General features: G+C 36.1%; 1 protein-coding gene across 11 annotated transcripts in view; it reads left to right on the top strand.

Moving 5' to 3' along the window:
• DLG1 (discs large MAGUK scaffold protein 1) overlaps positions 1-24,248 on the top strand; it is a 304,845-nt gene that overhangs the window by 11,881 nt on the left and 268,716 nt on the right. For all 11 annotated transcript variants that reach the window (XM_066240954.1, XM_066240950.1, XM_066240949.1 and 8 more), the window contains exon 4: positions 4,641-4,807. In XM_066240954.1, coding sequence (XP_066097051.1) covers positions 4,641-4,807 — 167 coding nt within the window. The remainder of the gene's footprint in view (positions 1-4,640; positions 4,808-24,248) is intronic.

Below are 24,248 nucleotides of genomic sequence, written 5' to 3'. Positions count from 1 at the left end.
ATGGGAATTGACATTTAAAATCAGCAAGTAAGGTGAAAATATCACATCAGATTAAAATTACCCTTGAAAATCCTTCAGGAATTTAACACTGTCTCTCATTAACTACATTACAATTGTTTTTTTCTATAGTGGAAAGAAAGCATTGTTTTGAGCAACAGATGAAGTTGTTGCCTTGTGATTAAGTAACCTCTTCTACTAAAAGCTCATAATTCTAGAATCACTCAGCACAGTAAAATACAGAGGTGCTCACATTATGAGAAGCATATGAAAATGGACACTATCCAAGGGATCAGTTTTCTACCTTCTAATTTTTTATTTGTGATATTCACTTACTGGGTGGTCTGATAGGTAGAAATTTCCCCTTATTTAAGGGCAGAGGAAAGTGCTATAGTTGAATTTGCCTAAGTGCATATAGTGTGTTTTTTTTTTTGTACTATAGTACAAAATTATTGGATGTTTTTCCACTTCAGTAGGTTTATACCATTTTAAATGATTATGTTTACATTGTACATATTTACTGTAGTTTTATTAATAATTTCCTAGAGCACTTAGGCATATACATTTTTTAAATTATAAACAATAATTGCATTTGTATGTGCCTATTTCTTCTATATCTTTTATTATTTCCTTTGGATAAATTCCTAGAAATGAATTGCTTGGTAAAAGGGGATGTACATTTTTAAAAGACTTTTGATGTAATTTGTTAAATTATCTTTAGAAATGTTATGTAAATTTAATTTTTTAGGCAGTATGTTCAAGAATGACTAGTTACTACTATACTGTAAAGCAATATGGAATATTTCCCTTTTAAAAAATATTTTCTACTATGATATATGGAATAAAGTTAGTCATTTTTATGTTTTATTATGTATTTCTTTGAATAAAGAAATAACCAGCCATGTAAGAATTTTCTTACATCATTGGTTATTTTCATTTCTTTTGTGAATTATTTGTTCATGTCAGTTGCCCTTCCCATCACCTTTTTTCTCCTTTTTTCTTAAAGCTATAAAATCTGTTATAGATACTAACTCTGCCTGTCCGATAAGTTGCAACTAGCTTCTTTGTTTGTCATTTAATTTTAAACTTTTATTTCCAAAACTCACAGGTATGTTTATATATGGTTAGATTTACTAGGGGTGTGTGTGTATGTGTGTGTGTGTGTGTGTACGCACGCATGCGCACACATGTGCTTTTTGTTCTTGGTACCATGCTGAGAAAAGTTTTCTGTGCCCAAGATTATTAAAAACATTTACCTATGTTTAGTTTCTTTCATGGCTTCTATTTTTAACGTTTGAATCTTTAATACATTGGAAATTATTTTGAAATAAAATATGAGATTGCTTTTTTTAAAATAAAGTTTATTACTTATGCTCCATTATACATTTTATTTCTTTTTATTTTTAAGTGAGAGGAGGGGAGATAAACTCCTGCATGTGCCCCAACTAGGATCCACCCTGCAACCCTGTTTGGAGTCAGTACCTGAAGCAGCTGAGCTATCCTCAGCACCTGAGGCTGATGCTCAGACCAATTGAGCCATTGGCTGAGAGAGGGGAAGAGAAAGAGAAGGAGGATAGGGACGGGAAGAGAGCAGATGTTTGCTTCTCATGAGTGCCCCGACTAGGGATTGAACCCGGGACATCCACACTCTGGGCCAATGCTTAATCCACTGAGCCAACTGGCCAGGGCCTATTCATTTTCTTAAATTATTAAACTTTAATTTTCTTTTTAGCAGTTTTAGGTTTACAGAAAAATTGGGTGGAAAATACAGAGTTCCCATATCATTATCAAGCCCCTCCCATTTCCCTATTATTAACATCTTGGATTAGTGTGATGTATTTATTACATTCGATAAGCCACTATTAGTATGTTGTTATTGACTAAAGTTCACAATTACATTAGCGTTCACTCTTTGTGTAGATATATGTTGATAAACTTGACATACACATTTGTTGCTTTGACACATGTATCCACCATTATAGTATCATACAGTATAGTTTACTGCCCTAAAAATCTCTTATACTCTACCTGTTCATTTCTTTCTCCCTCAACTAGAATCACTGGCAACCAGTGATCTTTTTATTATCTTCATAGTTTTGTCTTTTTTTAAAGATTTTATTTATTGATTTTAAAATGAGAGAGGAGTGAGAGAGAAAGGTGTAGAGAGGAGTGGGAAGCATCAACTCACGTGGTAGTTGCTTCTCATATGTGCTTTGGCCAGGGAAGCCCAGGATTTGCTTTAACCACTGCACCACCATGGTCAAGCCATAGTTTTTCCCTTTCCAGAATGTCATGTAGATGGAATAATAAGTATGTAGCCTTTCAAATTGTCTTCTTTCACTTAGCCACATGCATTTAAGGTTTCTCCGTATCTTGTGTGTGTGTTTGTGTGTGTATGTGTGTGTGTGTGTGTGTGTGTGGCAGAGACAGAGAGAGAGTCAGAGAGAGGGACATATAGGGACAGACAGGAAGGGAGAGAGATGAGAAACATCAGTTCTTCATTGCGGCTCCTTAGTTGTTCATTGATTGATTTCTCACATGTGCCTTGATGGGGGGGGGGGGCTACAGCAGACCGAGTGACCCCTTGCTCGAGCCAGCGACCTTGGGCTCAAGCTGGTGAGCCTTGCACAAATCAGATGAGCCCGCACTCAAGCTGGCGACCTGGTGAGCCTTGCTCAAACCAGATGAGCCCTCACTCAAGCTGGCGACCTCAGGGTCTCGAACCTGTGTCCTCCGCATCCCAGTCCTACACTCTATCCATTGCGCCACCGCCTGGTCAGGCTCCATATCTTCTCATGGCTTGATAGCTCATATCTATTTTTAAAGAAGACTTTGTTTTTAAGAGCAATGTTAGGTTCGCAGCAAAATTGAAAGGTACAGAGAATTCCCATATACTCCTTGCCACTACAATTAGTCTCCTGTTACTTAACATTCTTCGCCAGAATTCTATATTTGTGGCAGTTGATGAAACTCCATGGATATATTAATATTACCCAAAGTCCAGACTATACCTTAGTGTTCACTCATGATGGCATATATTTGGACTTACATATGATGACCATTATAGTATCATACAGAATAGTTTCACTGCTCTAAAAATCCTGTTACTCTGCCTGTTCATCCCTCTCCTACCTCCAACCCCTGTTCAGTATACTGTTCTTTTTTTTTACTGTCTCATAGTTCTGCCTTTTTCAGAATGTAATATAGTTGGAATCACACAACATGTAGCCTTTCAGATTGGCTTCTTCACTTAGTAGTATGCATATACATTTAACTTTCCTTTACATCCTTTTATGGCTAGATAGCTTTTCTTTTTAAGTGCTAAATAATATTGATTGTCTGGATATGCCACAGTTTGTTTATATATTCATCTACTGAAGTATATCTGGGTTGCTTCCAAATTTTGTGAGTTATGAATAACTGCTACAAACATCTGTGTATAGATTTTTGTGTGGACATTTAAGTTTTCCACTCATTTGGGTAAATACTGAGGAGTGCCATTGCTGGATTGTATGGTAAGAGTATGGTTGGCTTCATAACAAAACCACCTGTCTTCCAAAGTGGGTGTACCATTTTGCATTTCCATCAGCAATGAATGAGAGTTCCTCTTGTTCCATGTCCTTGCCAGCATTTGGTGTTCGTGTTCTGTGTTTTGGCAATGCTAATAGGCATACAATGGTGTCTCATTGTTTTAACATTAATTTCCCTGATAATGTGGAATATTTTTTCATGTGTTTATTTTTTATCTGTATGTCTTTTTTTGTTGGGGTGTCTGTTAAGGTCTTTACTTAATTTTTTTTCATTAAATCAAATATTTTTCTTAGAAATTGACCGTGGTTGCCTGTATTACAATATGTTAAGTCATTACACATTCTTTCATCTGTATTTAGATCTTACTCTGATCCTGAGTTAGTATTGCCTTACTTCTTTTGTTTGAGAAATGTTTCATGGTTTATTGGTTTCTCTGTTTAGGGTGATGTCACTTGTTATTAAATGCTAGAAGACTTTTTCCTTGGAGGATATTTGTGCAATTCTGTACTTCCTTTCTTCCTAGTATTTGCAAATGTTTCTAGTTCTTTGATTTTACTTTAATTAATTAATTTGTTTTGCTATACTTTGGTTAGAAGAGCAGTTAAAATCACTTGAGAGGTTTATACTCCTGGCCTTGGATATTGGAGGTACAAAGATATAAAATATCAGTACCAACTCATCTATACAGAATTTACAGTAATAATAGCTGCTCTCTCTTAGGAGCTTATTTACGTGCTTTACAAGTATTACACTCAGTCCTTGTAACAATTCATAATGGAAAGAGGCAGGCTATCAGGGGATAAGTAACTTGCCTAAACATGGTAGCTTATTGGTGAAGGGTAACTTACCCAAACATGTACCTAATTGATGAAGGAGTAGAGATTTGAATTCAGCACTGTCTTTGAAGTATAAGAAGCCCATGACTTTTACACTGTGCCTTGCAGGTTCTGATATGCTTGTGATATAATAAAATGAGAAAATATTTATTGTGTATATTGTAAGATTGGATTTATTAATATAGAGTAAAATTTTTGCTTTTAGACTATGTTGTTTTAGCAATACATAGTTTAATTAGGAAATATAAATCCTTTTTTTTTACCCCTCACCTCTAGATATTCAAGAATTTTATGAAGTGACCTTACTGGATAATCCAAAATGTGTAGATCGTTCAAAACAGTCTGAACCAGTACAGCCTGTAAATACTTGGGAAATTTCCAGCCTTCCAAGCACTACTGTGACTTCAGAAACACTGCCAAGCAGCCTTAGCCCTAGTGTAGAGGTAAGATCAAAAAAATTCCCCTTAAGCTGTTTCTTAGTGATCACTTTACTGGGGCTACTAAGTTTTTTCATTTCACTAAAATGGATATTTTTGTAGAAATATCATTAATAATGGAATAAAGAGGATGGGATTAAAAATATTTTTGAAAAGCTCAGAATTTCTGGTGTTCCTGTCTTAAAATGTTGTGAATGGTTTGAGGTCTGAAATAGTTGCTTTAGACTATTAAAAAATACTTTGCGCGATAGACTTTGAGGTTCATCTGTGATAATTAGATAGAAATTATACTTGAAAAAGATGGTTTTGCTCTGGTAGTCTTTCTTAGAAATTGAATATGATTTTGTAGTCCTTGCCAGTTTAGTACTACATTTATCCCAAGGATTTTGTTTATTGGCTTGAGGGATTGCATTATTAAAACTCACTAGAGACTGATCAATAAATCAGCATTGGTTTCTACATATTTTTATAATTAAAACTTTTTGTTCAGGTTTCATAATTATTTTCATGGTATTTTTTAATATACTGTTGCTGGTAGTTAGATATGACATAACAGATAGGTTGCATTTTGTAATGAAAATTCTGTCTGAGAAAACTTAGTCATTTGAAGGTGGTTGTCTGACTGAATGTGGTTCTAGTCACTTCTAGTTTGTACTGGAGAAGTGCTTGGAAAATTGAATCAGCCACTGTTTGATGAGTATTAAATCAGGGACAAGTAGGCGTGGGCAGCGACCAGACACCTTTTGGTAATGGAGGAGATAGTTTCTCAGTTTCTCATTTAAGTGGCAGAAATGCAGAATTTCAGAGCAAGAAAAATAAAAATATTTTATCTCCTTCATTTTAAAGATGAGGAGACATCCAGAAGAAAATAAATGATTTGATCCAACTTAATGTAGCTAGTTTGGGAAAGTATACCTTCGGATTTCAAACCTCTTAACACCCAATTTACACTTCTCTTTACTAATCCTGGTATGTTCTTATATTTCTCTTTGATTAGAGAGTTTTGTGTAGTATTTTCTATGTATCCTTATTTTCCTGTTATATTTTTCATGTCTTTCTCTTGGATAATTTCAGTTTCTACTCACTTTAGTTGATATGTCATTTGTGCTTATCATAGTCTATTTCAAATAGATTTTAAAAATGTTAATCAGTAATAGTTCCTATTTCACATTTATTGTGGTTGTAGGTTCAAAATAATAGTTTATGTTAGAAACATGATACATTTTAAGAGAATTGACTTTCTTACTCAGTTCTTTACTAATTTTTTCTATTATCTGACTTATGTAGTTGAGATGTGATTGATTATAAAGCACAGAGTTCTTAGAGTTGATTTGCTTATTTTTAGGTAATGGCTGGCTCACTATAACCAGTAAAAGTATATTATTATTAAGGTTAGATAAGTGGACAGTTCTGTTTTTATATAACTTTTTTTGGATTTGGTATGTATGTTCTTTACTTTGAACATATGCCTGGTGTTTGGAATAATGTTTGCTTAATATTAGTGGTTGTTTCTGGGTAATGATTTTTTTCTTATTTATATTTTATTACTTTTAAAAATAATATGCATGTGTCATTATCATAAAAGTAAACCTAATTTTAAAATAAATGTGTTACATTTAGAGATTGTAAGGGAGAGTATGGTATTTGAAAGGAAACAAGATGTATATAGGAGTAGGATAAATTGCCTAATTTAATAAGAAATTCCAGCAGAAAAGGATGCACTATCCTGTCTTAGTTCTTTCAAGCTGCTGTAACAAATACCATAGACTGGGTGGCTTATAAACAACACAGACTTACTTTTTACAGTTCTGGAGGCTAGGAAGTCCAAGATCCACTCACCCACAGATTCAGTGTCTAGTGAGAGCCACTTCCTGGTTCATAAATGGCCAGCTATCTTCTTGCAGTGTGTCCTCACACTGAGGAAGGGGTGAGGGAGCATTCTGGGGTTGCTATAAGGATACTACTGGTAATCCCATTCATAAAGACCACCCTCATCTAATTAACACCCAAAGGCCCTACCTGCTAATACTATCATTTTGGAGCTTAGAATTTCAACATAGGCTTGAGGGACACTTAAATTCAGTCTGTGACAATCCTATTCCTGACAATACAGTACCTTTCAAGTGGTAAATGTACATTCAGAGAGTCAAAGGTAAAAAAAAAATTATAAAAACAAACTTTTTTTTTAAATGATTTTTGGATAAGGAAAGCTTTTCTAAACACAAGAACAAAGAAGACACAGAAAAATTGAAAGATGTTAAGAATGCTGACGTAGAATATCTTTGTGGGGACTTCACAGTTTGGTTGTTTGAACTTTGATTATAGAACTTACGTATCTTGAAAGATACAGTAAGCAAATGAGAAATGATAAACTGGGAGGAAAGTTGTCACATTTATGCAAAAGGACTAATTTCCAACCCTCTCAAGAAAAAGCCAGAAAACTAGAAAAGATGACATAAAGTACAAGAAAGCCAGTAAATTACTATAATATTAGCAGAATTCTCTAGAAAATAAGTTAACTTTCTCAGTCCTGTTTGTCGTCTTTTTTCAAAAAATTTCCCTCAATTCTGTTTTGTGTCTTTTGAATAGTCTTAAAATCTTATGATTTTAAGAGTTTAGTTTGAAAACAAATTAAATATTCTCTTTTATCAAGTAGGAAAAAAAAAGGAAAAAAACCAACATTCACTAGGAAAATGACCAAAGAATGTGAATGGGCTGTTCAGAAAAAAAACACAGATGGGTCAAGAAACCTATGAAGAGATGCTTAATCTGATTTTTAAAAACTGCAAATTGACAATGAGAATATTTTAACTAATTTGGCACATTTTCTTGCTCTTTCTACATATACACCAACTTTAAAAAAATTTTGCTGACCTATTAATTGCAGATGTGAACCTTTATTCTTCAATACTTCAGCATGTATCTCTTTTGAACAAGGATATTTTCCTAATATTTTTATTTTATGAACATTTCTAAAAACATCTAGTATGTAATTATCAGGCTGAAGAAATTTAAAATTGATACAGTTGACTGTATCAATTTACTATTATCAGTCCATGTTCAAATTTAGTACATTTCTTACCTTTGGTACCATCTATCCTATAATTCTATTTTCCTGAAGCAGAACTCCACCTCATTTCTTATTGTCTGACAGAATTTTATAGTACAACTTCATGAATTGTTACAATTTTTAATTTCTGCCTTAAAAATTATTGACAATCAGGGAAGGAGGGAGAGGGGGAGGGGAGGGGGAGGGGTACAGAGAGAACTGGATGGAGGGTGGCAGAGGACGATCTCTCTTTGGGTGATGGGTATGCAACATAACTAAATGACAAGATAACCTGGAAATGTTTTCTTTGAATGTATGTACCCTGATTTATTGATGTCACCCCATTAAAATAAAAATTTATTTATATATAATAAAAAAATAAATAAATAAATAAATAAAAAAGAGAAAAAAAATTATTGACAATCCTATGTGTTGGTGGTTAGTTCCTTTTCCTATTTCCTTTAACAGTGCCCTCAAAGTTCTTATCCTTCTTTCTGATGCTTTATTTCTCTAGCAGAATCAATCTCTCTCTCTCTCTCTCTCTCTCTCTCTCTGTCAAAGATAATACATTAGTGAGACACTAGTCTGAACTTCCTGTCCCACCACCAAATTTATAGTGTTGTCTCATTTAATTCCAGTTTTTAAGCAATGTGTTATAAAAAACTGAATGTTCAAAATTTAAAATAAGACACAACCCCTTTGCAAAGCCCCTGTAAATGAAAAATACCGTCAAGACCAAAACTGATAGATGTACTAAGTGAATTGTATATGAGATGACTGCAAGTGTATTTTGATAACCATTGTGCTGTTTGTTATTTTACATTCACTATTGTGTAATTTTTAAATATTTTTATGTTTATATCTTATGATAGTCTTATGCCAGTGTTAAAATGATAAATGCTAATAGTAGAACTGAAGGGCATACCCCCAGATCAAGAACTTTGAAATGGAAAGAAATGTAATGAAATCTGAGAGAAGTGAGAGAACTGCAATATTATACCAAGCAGTTAATCTAGGAGAAGACGTGGCAAAATATTTATAGTTACTAAGAAAATAAGTGTGTTAAAGCTAAGTATACCACAATGGTTGTAGATTTATGTGCTGTGAGAAGGCACCTTCGATTAATCTTGAATTCTGAGTTTTGACTTTATGACGTTTTTATTAAGTCAGATAGTTTTGTTCTATATCTGTATCTGTATTTATTATTATCTTTAGTATTAAAGCAATGTCTTCTCATGTGTTCTTTTTTTTTTTTAAAGTAATTTTATTTTTTACAGAGACAGAGAGTGAGTCAGAGAGGGATAGACAGGGACAGACAGACAGGAATGGAGAGAGATGAGAAGCATCAATCACTAGTTTTTCATTGCGCGCTGCAACACCTTAGTTGTTCATTGATTGCTTTCTCATATGTGCCTTGACCACGGGCCTTCGGCAGACCGAGTAACCCCTTGCTGGAGCCAGCGACCTTGGGTTCAAGCTGGTGGGCTTTTGCTCAAACCAGATGAGCCCGTGCTCAAGCTGGCGACCTCGGGGTCTCGAACCTGGGTCTTCCGCATCCCAGTCCGACGCTCTATCCACTGCGCCACCGCCTGGTCAGGCATCATGTGTTCTTAAAAAAAAAACAACCAACTTCTCTCTCTTTTTGGATTGCCAAACTGATACATGCTTATTGCAAAAATTCATAACTTTATAGATATATGTTTTTAATTATGTAGAAGTCACCTCACATAATTAAGGGGAATGCTCATTTAAACTGGATCTTGAAAGTGAAGTCAAAGTTTGACAAATCAGCAGATGTTGGTAAGGACATTTCAGGCTAATGGATGATCAGAATGTGCAATTTTGTTGCACAATTATTTTCGGAGCAGCTTCACTGTACACGCATACCTCATTTATTATGCTTTGCTTTATTGCCCTCCACAGATAGTGTTCTTTACAAATTGAAGGTTTGTGGAAACTGTCAAGCAAGTCTATCAGCGCCATTCCAACAGTTTGCTCACTTCTTCTCTGTCACATTTTAGTAATCCTCACAGTATTTTAAACTTTTTCATTTTATTTTTTATTATAATCTGATCGGCGATCTTTTTTTAAATTTTCCAGTTACAGTTGAAATTTAATAATATTTTAGTTTCACAATTACAGCATAGTGGTTAGATACTTTTATAGTTTACAAAGTGACCCCCGGTAAGTCTAGTATCCACCTGGCTTCATATGTAGTTATTATTATACAGTACTATTGACCGTATTCCATATGCTGTACTGTACATCCCTGTGCCTTTTTTGTAACTACCAATTTATACTTATTTATTTATTTATAATAATTTTTTTTTTAATGGGGTGACATCAATAAATCAGGATACATATATTCAAAGATAACAAGTCCAGGTTATCTTGTCGTTCAATTATGTTGCATACCCATCACCCAAAGTCAGATTGTCCTCTGTCACCTTCTATCTTGTTTTCTTTGTGCCCCTCCCCCTCCCCCTTTCCCTCTCCCATCCCCCCCCCCCCCGTAACCACCACACTCTTATCAATGTCTCTTAGTTTCACTATTATGTCCCACCTACGTATGGAATAATGCAGTTCCTGGTTTTTTCTGATTTACTTATTTCGCTTCGTATCATGTTATCAAGATCCCACCATTTTGCTGTAAATGTTCCGATGTCATCATTTCTTATGGCTGAGTAGTATTCCATAGTGTATATGTGCCACATCTTCTTTATCCAGTCATCTATTGACGGGATTTTTGGTTGTTTCCATGTCCTGGCCACTGTGAACAATGCTGCAATAAACATGGGGCTGCATGTGTCTTTACTTATCAGTGTTTCTGAGTTTTTGGGGTATATACCCAGTAGAGGGATTGCTGGGTCATAAGGTAGTTCTATTTTCAGTTTTTTGAGGAACCACCATACTTTCTTCCATAATGGTTGTACTACTTTACATTCCCACCAACAGTGTATTGAGGGTTCCTTTTTCTTCACAGCCTCTCCAACATTTGCTATTACCTGTCTTGCTAATAATAGCTAATCTAACAGGTGTGAGGTGGTACCTCATTGCCGTTTTGATTTACATTTCTCTAATAGCTAAAGAAGATGAGCATCTTTTCATATATTTGTTGGCCATTTGTATTTCTTCCTGGGAGAAGTGTCTGTTCATATCCTCTTCCCATTTTTTTATTGCATTGTTTGTTTGTTTGTTGTTGAGTTCTATGAGTTCTTTGTATATTTTGGATATTAGGCCCTTATCTGAGCTGTTGTTTGAAAATATCATTTCCCATTTAGTTGGCTTTCTGTTTATTTTGTTATCAGTTTCTCTTGCTGAGCAAAAACTTCTTAGTCTGATGTAGTCCCATTCATTAATTTTTGCCTTCACTTCTCTTGCCTGTGGAGTCAAATTCATAAAATGCTCTTTAAAACCCAGGTCCATGAGTTGAGTACCTATGTCTTCTTCTATGTCCTTAATTGTTTCAGGTCTTATGTTTAGATCTTTGATCCATTTTGAGTTAATTTTTGTACAGGGGGAGAGACTGTAGTCCAGTTTCATTCTTTTGCATGTGGCTTTCCAGTTTTCCCAGCACCATTTATTGAAGAGGCTTTCTTTTCTCCATTGTGTGTTGTTGGCCCCTTTATCAAAAATTATTTGACTATATATATGTGGTTTTATTTCTGGACTTTCTATTCTGTTCCATTGGTCTGAGTGTCTATTTTTCTGCCAGTACCATGCTGTTTTGATTGTCGTGGCCCTATAATATAGTTTGAAGTCAGGTATTGTAATGCCCCCAGCTTCATTCTTTTTCTTTAGGATTGCTTTGGCTATTCGGGGTTTTTTATAGTTCCATATAAATCTGATGATTTTTTGCTCTATTTCTTTAAAAAACGTCATTGGAAGTTTGATGGGAATTGCATTAAATTTGTATATTGCTTTGGGTAATATAGCCATCTTGATTATATTCATTCTTCCTAGCCAAGAACAAGGTATATTCTTCCATCTCATTATATCTTTTTCGATTTCCCTTAACAGTGGTTTATAGTTTTCATTATATAAGTCCTTTACATTCTTTGTTATGTTGATTCCTAAGTATTTTATTCTTTTTTGTTGCAATCATGAAGGGGATTATTCTTTTGATTTCGTTCTCAGTTGTTTCATTGTTGGCATATAGAAAGGCTATTGACTTCTGTATGTTAATTTTGTATCCTGCGACCTTACTGTATTGGCTTATTGTTTCTAGTAGTCTTTTTGTGGATTCTTTGGGGTTTTCGATGTATAGGATCATATCATCTGCAAAAAGTGATACCTTTACTTCTTCTTTTCCGATATGGATGCCTTTTATTTCTTTGTCTTGTCTGATTGCTCTGGCTAGAACCTCTAGTACCACATTAAATAGGAGTGGAGAGAGTGGACAACCCTGTCTTGTTCCTGATTTAAGGGGGAAAGCCTTCAGTTTTGTGCCATTTAATATGATGTTAGCTGATGGTTTATCATATATGGCCTTTATCATGTTGAGATATTTTCCTTCTATACCCATTTTGTTGAGAGTCTTAAACATAAAATTGTGTTGTATTTTATCAAAAGCCTTTTCTGCATCTATTGATAAGATCATGTGGTTTTTGTTCTTTGTTTTGTTGATATGGTGTATTACGTTAACCGTTTTACATATGTTCAACCATCCTTGAGATTCTGGGATGAATCCCACTTGATCATGATGTATTATTTTTTTAATATGTTGTTGTATTCGATTTGCTAGTATTTTGTTTAGTATTTTAGCATCTGTATTCATTAGAGATATTGGTCTGTAGTTTTCTTTTTTTGTGCCATCCTTGCCTGGTTTTGGTATGAGGGTTATGTTGGCCTCATAAAATGTGTTTGGAAATATTGCTTCTTCTTCAATTTTTTGGAAGACTTTGAGTAGAATAGGAACCAAGTCTTCTTTGAATGTTTGATAAAATTCACTGGTATAGCCGTCAGGGCCTGGACTTTTATTTTTGGGGAGGTTTTTAATGGTTTTTTCTATTTCTTCTCTACTAATAGGTCTGTTTAGGCTTTCTGCTTCTTCTTGACTCAGTCTAGGAAGGTTGTATTGTTCTAGGAATTTATCCATTTCTTCTAGGTTGTTGAATTTAGTGGCATAAAGTTTTTCATAGTATTCTACAATAATTCTTTGTATATCTACGGTGTCCGTGGTGATTTCTTCTTTTTCATTTTGGATTTTGTTTATATGAGTTCTTTCTCTTTTTTCCTTGGTAAGTCTTGCCAAGGGTTTGTCAATTTTGTTGATCTTTTCAAAGAACCAGCTCCTTGTTCTATTAATTTTTTCTATAGTTTTTCTGTTCTCTAATTCATTTATTTCTGCTCTGATTTTTATTATCTCCTTTCTTCGGCTGGTTTTGGGTTGTCTTTGTTCTTCTTTTTCTAGTTCTTTAAGGTGGGAAGTTAAGTGGTTCACTTGGGCTCTCTCTTGTTTGTTCATATATGCCTAAAGTGATATGAACTTCCCTCTTATCACTGCTTTTGCTGCATCCCATAGATTCTGATATGTCGTATTGTCATTTTCATTAGTCTGTATATATCTTTTGATCTCTGCACTTATTTCTTTTTGACCCATTCATTTTTTAAAAGTATGTTGTTTAGTTTCCACATTTTTGTGGGATTTTTTTCCTCCTTTTTGCAGTTGAATTCTAGTTTCAAGGCTTTATGATCAGAAAATATGCTTGGTACAACTTCAATTTTTCTGAATTTGCTGATGTTGTTTTTGTGGCCCAACATATGGTCAATTCTTGAGAATGATCCATGTACACTAGAGAAAAATGTATACTCTGTCACTTTGGGATGAAATGTCCTGTAGATGTCTATCATATCCAGGTGCTCTAGTGTTTTGTTTAAGGCCACTATGTCTTTGTTGATTCTCTGTTTGGATGACTGATCTAGAGCCGTCAGCGGTGTATTGAGGTCTCCAAGTATGATTGTATTTTTGTCAGTTTTTGTTTTAAGATCAATAAGTAGCTGTCTTATATATTTTGGTGCTCCTTGGTTTGGTGCATATATATTAAGAATTGTTATGTCTTCTTGATTCAGTGTCCCCTTAGCCATTATGAAATGGCCATTTTTGTCTCTGAGTACTTTTCCTGTCTTGTAGTCTGCATTATCCGATATGAGTATTGCTACACCTGCTTTTTTTTGGATGTTATTTGCTTGGAGTATTGTTTTCCAGCCTTTCACTTTGAATTTGTTTTTATCCTTGTTACTTAGATGAGTTTCCTGTAGGCAGCATACAGTTGGATTTTCTTTTTTAATCCATTCTGCTACTCTGTGCCTTTTTATTGGTGAGTTTAATCCGTTTACATTTAGTGTAATTATTGATACGTGTGAGTTCCCTATTGCCATTTTATATCTTGCTTTCTGTTAGTTTTGTGTCTTGTTTGATCCTTCTCTTTCGTTTTTCTATCTTTTGTTATTTGGTTGTATTCCATACATCTTTCCTCTGTTGCTATCTTTTTTATCTCATGTGCTTCTGTGGTGGTTTTTTCAATGGTGGTTACCTTTGAGTAATGAAAAGGGTCCCTACCCTGTTCATTGTAGCGAACTATTTTGTGAGTACTTTTGCACTCCATCGTCCTTTGCTACTGTTAATCTCCATCTTCTCCCCCTCTTTCTTTTTGTTGTTGTCACAGTTTAAATTTGGTTGTATTGTGTTCTTCTTGGAGCTTTTACTTGTGGCTCTGTTTTTTTTTGTTCTTTGTATCTGATTGGAGAACCCCCTTTAGTAATTCCTGGAGTGGGTGTTTTCTGATGATAAATTCCCTCATCTTTTCTGTATCTGTGAATGTTTTTATTTCTCCTTCATATTTGAAGGATAGCTTTGATGGGTATAGTATTCGTGGCTGAAAGTTCCTCTCTTTCAGGACTTTAAATATTGGGGTCCACTCTCTTCTAGCTTGTAGAGTTTCTGCTGAGAAATCTGATGATAATCTAATGGGCCTTCCTTTATATGTTGTATTCTTCTTTTCCCTGGCTGCCTTGAGAATTTTTTCTTTGCTGTTGGTTTGTGTCAATTTCATTATGATATGCCTTGGAGTAGGTTTGTTGGGGTTAAGAAAACTCGGAGTTCTGTTTGCTTCTTGAACTTGAGGCTTTATTTCTTTCCACAGGCTTGGGAAGTTCTCATCTATTATTTGTTTGAGTATGTTCTCCATTCCATTTTCTCTCTCTTCTCCCTCTGATATACCTATTATTCTTATGTTGTTCTTTTTGATGGAGTCAGATAATTCTTGTAGGGCTATCTCATTTTTTTTAATTTTTGAGTCTCTTTCTTCTTCTCTCTGTTGTGCTTCAAGTTGCTTGTCTTCTATTTCACTAATCCTCTCTTCTATCTGACCTGTTCTATTAGCTAAGCTTGTTACTTCGTTTTTCAGCTCGTGAATTGAGTTTTTCATCTCTGTTTGATTTGTTTTTATAGTTTCAATTTCCTTGGACATATATTCTTTGTGTTCATTGAGTTGTTTTCTGAGCTCCCTAAATTGCCTTTCTGTGTTTTCTTGTATATCTCGGAGGATTTTTAGGATTTCTATCTTGAATTCTCTGTCATTTAGCTCCAAGGTTTCCAATATATTAAATTTTTTCTCCATAGATTTTTCCTCATCTAGCTGTGTTACCTCTCTTTTGTATCCATGATATTCGATTTTCTCTTCCTTCATGGCATCTGAGGGTGGTTTTGTTGATAGTATTAATGAGATTTAATAAAGAATAAAAAGTTAAAAAAAATAAAAAAAATAAAAAAATCGAAGAGAGTTGTTTTTTTTTTAAAAAATTTAATAATGAAATAAAAATAAAATAAAATGAAAATTTTTTAAAAAAGGAAATTATTCCCCCCTCCTTTTTTCCTCTCCTCTCCTCTCCCCTCTTTCTTGAGAAAATCTTGTGGTGAACTGTGAATTATAACAAACAATGCCTGTGATGGAGGGCCTGAATTGGGGAAAAGTAATAAAGGGGCAAAGAAAAGAAAAAAAAAGAAAAAAAAGGTGTATGGACCCACAAAAAGCTAATAAGGAAAAAATTTGGGTCAAGAATAAAATGATTTGCTTTTAGGTGTTGGTTTTCTAAGAGTTATGATGAGAGGAATAAGAGGAAAAAAGAGAAATGGGGGGACAAATTAAAAAAATACTATTGTATTTAGTGGAACAAGAACTAGATAAAACGGAGAGCCAGGGATGGGAGCACTGCTAGTGAGTTAAAAAGGTGAAGTAAAAAACCCCCAAAATGCCACAAACATAAGTTTGAGTCCCAGATAAGATAATTTGTTTGTTATTGAGGTTTGAATGAGAGGAGATGTAAAGGAGAAAGGAAGAAACTAATATAGAGGGAGAAAAGAGAGAGAGAGAAAAAAAGAGGGAACCACTAAAAGAAGAAAAAAGAAAGGAGAGAGAAAGAGAGAGAGAGAGAGTTAAGAGTTTTGGAGTGCAACCCTCATAGAGAGAAAGGAAGAGGAAAGAAAAGGTAATGGGAGATGTAACACTTATGGGTAGTGTAGTGCAAGGAGAGGAGAGAGTAAGACCGGCAGAGAGTTAATCAGCCAAATTGGAGGAGGAAAAAAAGTATCAAGAATGAAGATAAGAGAAACAAACGAACAAATATAATAAAATGGGATAGGTTATAAAGTCTGCAGATTATTCTTGATTTTGAGAGGTTATCTTTTTGCTTTTTCTTTTCTCTCCCTCTTCCTGGTCGGTGACTCTGTACCCCCAGTTCTGCCCCTTTGGCACGCTCAGGTAGAGGATTGCAGTTGATAAGTCTCTATGGCAATGTCATGTATTGTGCTTTATTCTCGTTGGCAGTTGAGGCTCATTAGCATTTATAGGCTCCGACAGTGAGAGAGTCCCTGTTCCTGGAGCCTTTCTCCTGGTCTTTCCTTCCAGTAGCCTGATTATCCAGCTATGGAGTTGCTGCTGCCTCTGCTTCGATAGTAAGAGGCTCAAAGAGCTGGCAACTCCCCACTCTATTTCCACTCAGCACAGGGCTCTGGGTAAGGTTCAGTCAGTCAGAGCTGCTAGCATAATCAGGCGGGCTTTCCGCCCACTCAAAGATCTCTGGCTCTGTCACTCTGTCCAGTAACACAGGCAGGCGCCCACTTGCGGGGCGCTTGGAGGAAATTCTCACTCACTATCTGCATGCACAGACCAGGATATCGTCCAGCAGTCTCACGCTCTGAGTGAAACCCCCAACCGCATGGAAAAGTTGCAGCGTTGGAATTGGCTCTCGCTCCGTCCCCGTGTGCGGCTTTTGCAAGGCGCTGGGGCGGCCCGAGATTCCGCTTTGGCCCACACAAAGGCCCCTGACTCTGCCCCTCTGTGCGATAACACGGGCGCACACTGCCGAGACACTCGGAGGAATCTCTCACTCACTATCTGCGCGCGCAGACCTGGATATGAGGCCGGCCGCGGTTCCCTCTGAGTGAAACCCCCACCAGCATGGAAAATTTCCATCGTTGGAATTAGTTCTCGCTCCCTCCCGTGTGCGGCTTTCCCAGGGCACTTGGGCTGCCCAGAGATTCTGCTTTCGGCCCACAGAAAGGCCTCTGACTCTGCCTCTTTGTGGGGTAACACGGGCACCCACTCCTGGGGCTTAGGAAGAAATCTCTCGCCCACTAACTGCGCACCGACCAGGAGATCGGGTAAAATGGCTGTCCTGCTTGTCTTTCTTTGTTTGGGTTTGGCGTGAGTGTTAGCTTTTATTGCCCGGGTTGCCACAGGATCAGTTTTTCCTTGGCTTGGATCTCCATGCCACAGCCTGGTTCGGCTGTTTGTGCCGCGGCCTGGATTTATTCACCCCCTTTGCCCGCCTCAGTTTCTATATTCACAGTTACCAGAGAAAGCTGCCCTGTTTAGGTTAGTGAGGAAGGCGGACCGTTTCTTACTCCCTATTTCCTTCGGGGTTTGGTTATATATTTAGCCAATTTTTCACTCGACCATACCTTTGGGTGTATTGCGAAGCATCTGGAGGCTCCAAGTATAGGTTTTTCTGTTTCTGGTTGAAGATCTTGTTGAGTTTTGGGGGAGATTTATTGGTATCGCTTCCTACCCCGTCATTACTCTGATGTCATCGCCCAATTTATACTTCTTAATCCCATCACCTTTTTCACACAGCCCCCTTCAACCCTCCTCCCATCTGGCAACCATAAGTTTGTTCTCTGTGAGTCTGTTTCTGTTTTCTTTATTTTTTGTTCTTTAGATTGCAAATATAAGTGAAATCGTGTGGTATTTGTCTTTGACTTATTTCACTTAGCACAATACCTTCTAGGTCCATCCGTGTTTCTTTAACTTTATTATTTTTAAAGTATAGTAATTTTTCTGTTACCCCTCCTTATCTCCAGGAGCTCTAATTACATTAGGTTGATTAAAATTGTCTCATAGCTCATTGATGTGATTCTTTTTTTTCTCCCATCCTTTTTCTCTATGGGTTAGATTTTGGATATTTTCTATTGTTGTGTTTTTAGATTTATTAATCTTTCTTCTGAAGTGCCTAATTTATTAGTCTCATTCAGTCAGTTTTTCTTTTCAGACACTTTAATTTTTACCTCTAGAAATTTGGTACCTTCTTTATTTTCTGTGTCTCATTACATGCTCATGCTTTCCTCTGTCTTCATGAACATATGGGATAGAGTTATAGTAATTTTAAAATGTCCTTGGTCTATTAATTTTATCATGTAATTTCTGGCCTTTTTTGTTAGTTTATTTTGTTCATTATATTCCACATATAAGTGAAATCATACGGTACTTGTCTTTCTCTGACTGGTTTTTTTCACTTAGCATAATAATCTTTAGGTCTATCCTAAAGTTTAACCTATCCATGCTGTTGAAAAAGGTAAGATTTAATTTTTTTACAGCTAAATAGTATTCCATTGTGTAACTATATCACAGCTTTTTTATCCACGCATCTACTGATGGACGCTTGAGCTACTTCTAAATCTTGACTATTGTAAATAACACTGCAGTGAACATAGGGATGCATATATTGTTTAGAATTAGTGTTTTAGATTTCTTTGGATGTATTCCCAGGAATGAAATTTCTGGGTGATAAGCAGTTCCATTTTTAATTTTTTGAGGTAACTCCATACTGCTTTCCACAGTGGCTACACCAGTCCACATTCCCACCAGTGGTGCACGAAGATTTCCTTTTCTCCACAACCTCACCAACACTTGTTTGTTGATTTATTGATAATAACCATTCTGACAGGTGAAGGATAATATCTCACTGTGGCTTTAATTTGTATTTCTCTGAGGATTAGTGGCCATTAGCATCTTTTTATATGTCTATTGGCCGTCTGTATGTCTTCTTTGGAAAAGTATCTATCCAAATCCATTGCCCATTTCTTAATTGGATTGTTTGTTTTTTTGGTGTTGAGTTTTATAAATTCTTAAATTTTGGATGTTAAGCCCTTATTCAATGTATCAGCAGATATGTTCTCCCATTAAGTGGGTTGTCTTTTCATTTTGTTGATGGTTTCCTTTGCTGTGCAAAAACTTTTTAGTTTGATGTAGTCCCATTTGTTTATTTTTTCTTTTGTTTCCCTTGCCCGAGGTGATATATCAGAAAAAACACTGCTATGAGAAATGTCTGAGATTTTACTACCTAGGTTTTTTTCCTAGGATTTTTATGGTTTCAAGTTTAACATTTAAGTTTTTAATCCATTTTGAGTTTACTCTTGTGTATGGTGTGTGAAAGTGGACCAGTTTCATTATTTTGTAGATGTGTGTCCAGTTCTTCCAATACTATTTATTGAATAGACTATCTCTTTACTCCATTGTATGTTCTTGCCTCCTTTGTCAAATATTAGTTGACTATAAAGTTGTGCTTTATTTCTGGGTTCTCTATTCTGTCCCATTGAACTATGTCTGTTATGCTAGTACCATGCTGTTTTGATACTATGGCTCGTAGTGTTGTTTGATATCAGGTAGTGTGATTCCTCCAAGCTTTTTATTCTTTCTCATGATCACTGTTGCTATTTGGAGTCTTTTGTGGTTCTGTATAAATTTTTGGAATATTTGTTCTAGTTCTGTGAAAGATACCATTGGTATCTAGACAGGAATAGCATTGAATCAATCTATGGATTGCTTTGGGTAAAATGGACATTTTAATGATGTTAATTTTCTTTATCTATGAGCATGATATATGCTTCCACTTAGTTATATCTTCTTCAATTTACTTCTTCAGTGTCTATAATTTTCTGAGTACAGGTTACATCCTTGATTGAATTTATTCCTAGGTATTTTATTCTTTTTGATGCAGTTCTTAGTTTCTGTCTCTGATAGGTCATTGTTATATAAAAATGCAGCTGATTTCTGGATATTTATTTCTATCTCACTACTTTATTGAATTCATAAGTTCTAGTAGTTTTTTGGTAGAATCTGTAGGATTCTCTCTATATAGTATCATGTCACCTGCAGATAATGACAGCATTACGTCTTCCTTTCTAATTTAGATGCTGTTTATTTCTTCTTCTTTTCTGATTACTGTGACTAGGACTTCCAATACTATGTTGAATAGTAGTGATGAAAGTGCACATCTCTATCTTAAAGGAAATGCTTATAGTTTTTGCCCATTGAGTATGATGTTGGCTGTGGGTTTGTCATCTATGGCCTTTATTATGTTGAGGTATGATCTCTCTATTCCCACTTTACTGAGAGTTTTTATCATATGTGGGTGCTAGATTTTATTAAATGCTTTTTCTGACTATTGATATGATCATGACTCTTTTAACCTTCATTTTGTTTATGTGATGTATCACATTTATGGATTTGTGAATGTTATACCAACCTTGCATCCCCGGAATAAGTCCCACTTGATCATGATGTATGATCTTTTTTATGTATTGCTGGATCCAGTTTGCTAGTATTTTGTTGAAAATATTAGCAACTATGTTCATGGGGATATTGGCCTGTAATTTTTTTTTTCTTTGTAGTCACTTTATTTGGTTTTGGAATTAGGATAATCCTGGCCTCAAAAAGTGAATTTGATCATCTCATCTCTTGCATTTTTTTTGGAATAGTTTGAGAAGAATAGGTAAATTAGTTCTACTTTGAATGTTTCATAATATTCATCTGTGAATTTGTCCAGTCTAGTACTTTTGCTTGTTGGGAGTTTTTTGTGCTGCTTCAATTTCACTGGTTGTAATTTGTCTGTTCAGTTCTCTGGTTCTTCTTGACTTTTTTTGTTTGTTTGTTTTTTACAAAGACAGAGAGTCAGAGAGAGGAATAGATAGGGACAGACACAGGAACGGAGAGAAATGAGAAGCATCAATCATTAGTTTTTCGTTGCGACACCTTAGTTGTTTATTGACTGCTTTCTCATATGTGCCTTGACCATGGGCCTTCAGCAGACTGAGTAACCCCTTGCTCAAGCCAGTGACCTTGATTCCAAGCTGCTGAGCTTTTGCTCAAACCAGATGAGCCCACGCTCAAGCTGGCGACCTCGGGGTCTCGAACCTGGGTTCTCTGCATCCCAGTCCAACTCTCTATCCACTGCGCCACCGCCCAGTCAGGCCTGACTGAAAGATTGTATGTTTCTAGTAATTTATCCGTTTTGTTGGTGTGTAGTTGTTCAGAATATTTTCTTAAAATCTTTTGTATTTCTTTGTTGTCAGTTGTCTTACTTCTCCTTTTTCATTTCTCACTTTATTTGGATCCTCTTTTCATGATGAGTCTGATTAAAGGTTCATCAATCTTGTTTATCTTTTCAAAGAATCAGCTTTTGGTTTCATTGATCTTTTGTATTTTTTGGACTATTTTGTTTATTTCTGCTCTGATCTTTATTATTTCCCTCTTTCTACTCCCTTTGGGCATTGTTCTTTTTCAAGTTTTTTTAAGGGAAAGTTAGACTGATTTATTTTTATTGATTGATTTTTGTCTTTCTGAGATATATTTTTCTACTTGTAATATACCCGATAATTTTTTATTAGCATTATCATGAATTTAACTTTTCTGGGGCCTAGATATTTTTGTATTTCTTTAAATATTCTTGAGTTATTTTGGGATGCAGTTAAATTACTTGGAAATAACTTGATCCCTTTAAAGCTTGTTTTTTAAGTTTTTTTTTTAGTGGGACCAAACAGCCTTTAGTATAGGGTTAATTTTTCACCAATACCATGGTAATAATACTCTGAGTACTTTACCCAGGGCTCTGTATATTATGACCTTTTCAATTATTCTTGGCCCTTTGTGAGCTCTGGGATGTTGCCCTGCTTTTTCTGGGGTTCTTTATCCAGCCTCAGGTTTCCTTCAGAACTAACCTGAAGACTTGAAGTAGACTGTGAAGATCTGTGGTACTCTTTATGCAGCTCTCTCCTCTCTAGGACTCTTATTTGTGAATTTTAGACACCTTGCCTTCCTGAAAATCTCAGCATTGTCCTTTCTACCTTAGATTGCTGGGCTTAAGTTTCTCTCTCCTCTTTGTTGCAGCCTGGAAAGTTTCCAAGCAGTTACATGGGGATTTATAGGACTCATTTCATTTGTTTTTGTTATCACAGGATCACTGTTTTGCATTGCCTTTATTCAATATCTAAAAATCATTGTTTATTATTGGCCCACTTTTTAGTTGTTTTAATTTAGGAGAGTTGATTTGTTCCTTGTTACTCTGTTATGGTTGGAAACCATTGCCTATATATGGAAATGCATTGGTATTTAAAAATTTTTTTACATTGACTTTATTGGGGTAACATTAAGTAATAAAATTATAGACTTCAGGTGCACAATTCTATAGTACATCATCTGTTTATTGCATTGTGTGTTCACCACCCCAAGTCAAACCTCACTTTATCACCATCTATCCCCCCTCTCCACCTGCTCCCCTCCTCCCTTGTCCCTCCTGCAGTCTCCAAACTTGTCTGTTTCTATAAGCCTTTTTTTCTTTGTTTAATCCCTTCACCTTTGAAAGCCGTTGGTATTTAAAAATATTGTTAATTATGTGCCTGAATTAGGTGGGATGTTGCCATCCCAAAAGGCTTATATTGGAGACCTCCCTCTAAAGTTGCTCATATTACAGGATAATTTCTAAATTATTTTGTACAGCAAATGACTGAGAAGGACACTTGAAAAGTTCTTGAAAGGTCCTTGGTGCCAGTTTGGATGTTTATAGAAGATGCAATAAGTGTAAAATTTATGCAGATTAAATTCCTGAGTATGACCTAAAAAACTGCAAGTATTGGAAGCTTTTTTGAAAGATTAAAAAGTATACTAAATAGTTATATAGTAAATGATTATAGAGATTATAATAACACCTACAGAACAAAAGGGGAAAATTGTATTCCTATTATCTGAATAGTTAGTAGTAGTGATTGGGATAAAATGTCAGCTGATATTTTAATACATGGATTCAAAAAGTACAGCATCTGAACAACTAAGATGGATGTGAAATTGATGTTTGAAGTCAAAATGATCAGATAAGTCAAAAGTGGCTGTAGCCTGGCCCTGGCCGGTTGGCTTAGTGGTAGAGTGTTGGCCTGGCGTGCAGGAGTCCTGGGTTCCAGTCCCGGCCAGGGCACACAGGAGAAGCACCCATCTGCTTCTCCACCCCTCCCCCTCTCCTTCCTCTTTGTCTCTCTCTTTCCCTCCCACAGCCAAGGCTCCATTGGAGCAAAGTTGGCCCGGGCACTGAGGATGGCTCCATGGCCTCTGCCTCAAGCACTAGAATGGCTCTGGTTGCAACAGAGCAACGCCCCAGATGGGCAGAGCATCACCTCCTGGTGGGCATGCTGGGTGGATCCCAGTCGGGCGCATGTGGGAGTCTGCCTCCCTGTTTCCAACTTCAGAAAAAAAAAAAAAGTGGATGTAGCCTGACCTGTGGTGGCGCAGTGGGGTATAGCGTCGACCTGGAACGCTGAGGTCGCTCGTTTGGAATCCTGGGCTTGTCTGGTCAGGGCACATATGGGAGTTGATGCTTCCGGCTTCTGGATCCTCCCTTCCTCCCTTCTGTCTGTCTGTCTCTCTCTCCTCTCTCTAAAATGAATAAATAAATAAGAAAAAAAAACTGACAGAGTTTGCAAATGACCAATTCTATGCTTTAAAAAAAAAGTGGCTATAGTTATAATGAAACTTTAACATTTAGAATGAATGTGACAGTTTTTACTGAAATTGTTCTCTGATGTGCGTGGAATAAAATAATATTTTTGAAAATAATAATGTGAGTGGGGTTTTTTGTTTTTGTTAAGTGAGAGCAGGAGAGATAGTGAGACAGACTCCTGCATGCACCTCAACTGGGATCCACCTGGCAGTCCCCGTTCAGGTCAACTGCGCTATCGTCAACACATTCGAACCAATTGAGCCACTGGCTGTGAGAGAGTGAGAGAGATAAAAGGGCAAGAGGGAGGGAAAGAGAAGCAGATGGTTGCTTCTCATTTGTGCCCTGACCGGG

This window comes from Saccopteryx bilineata, chromosome 8 (genome assembly GCF_036850765.1).
Source record: "Saccopteryx bilineata isolate mSacBil1 chromosome 8, mSacBil1_pri_phased_curated, whole genome shotgun sequence".
NCBI classification, from domain to species: Eukaryota; Metazoa; Chordata; class Mammalia; order Chiroptera; family Emballonuridae; genus Saccopteryx; species Saccopteryx bilineata.
Note: the sequence above shows the minus strand (reverse complement) of the source record. Positions and strands in the feature narration are given on the sequence as shown.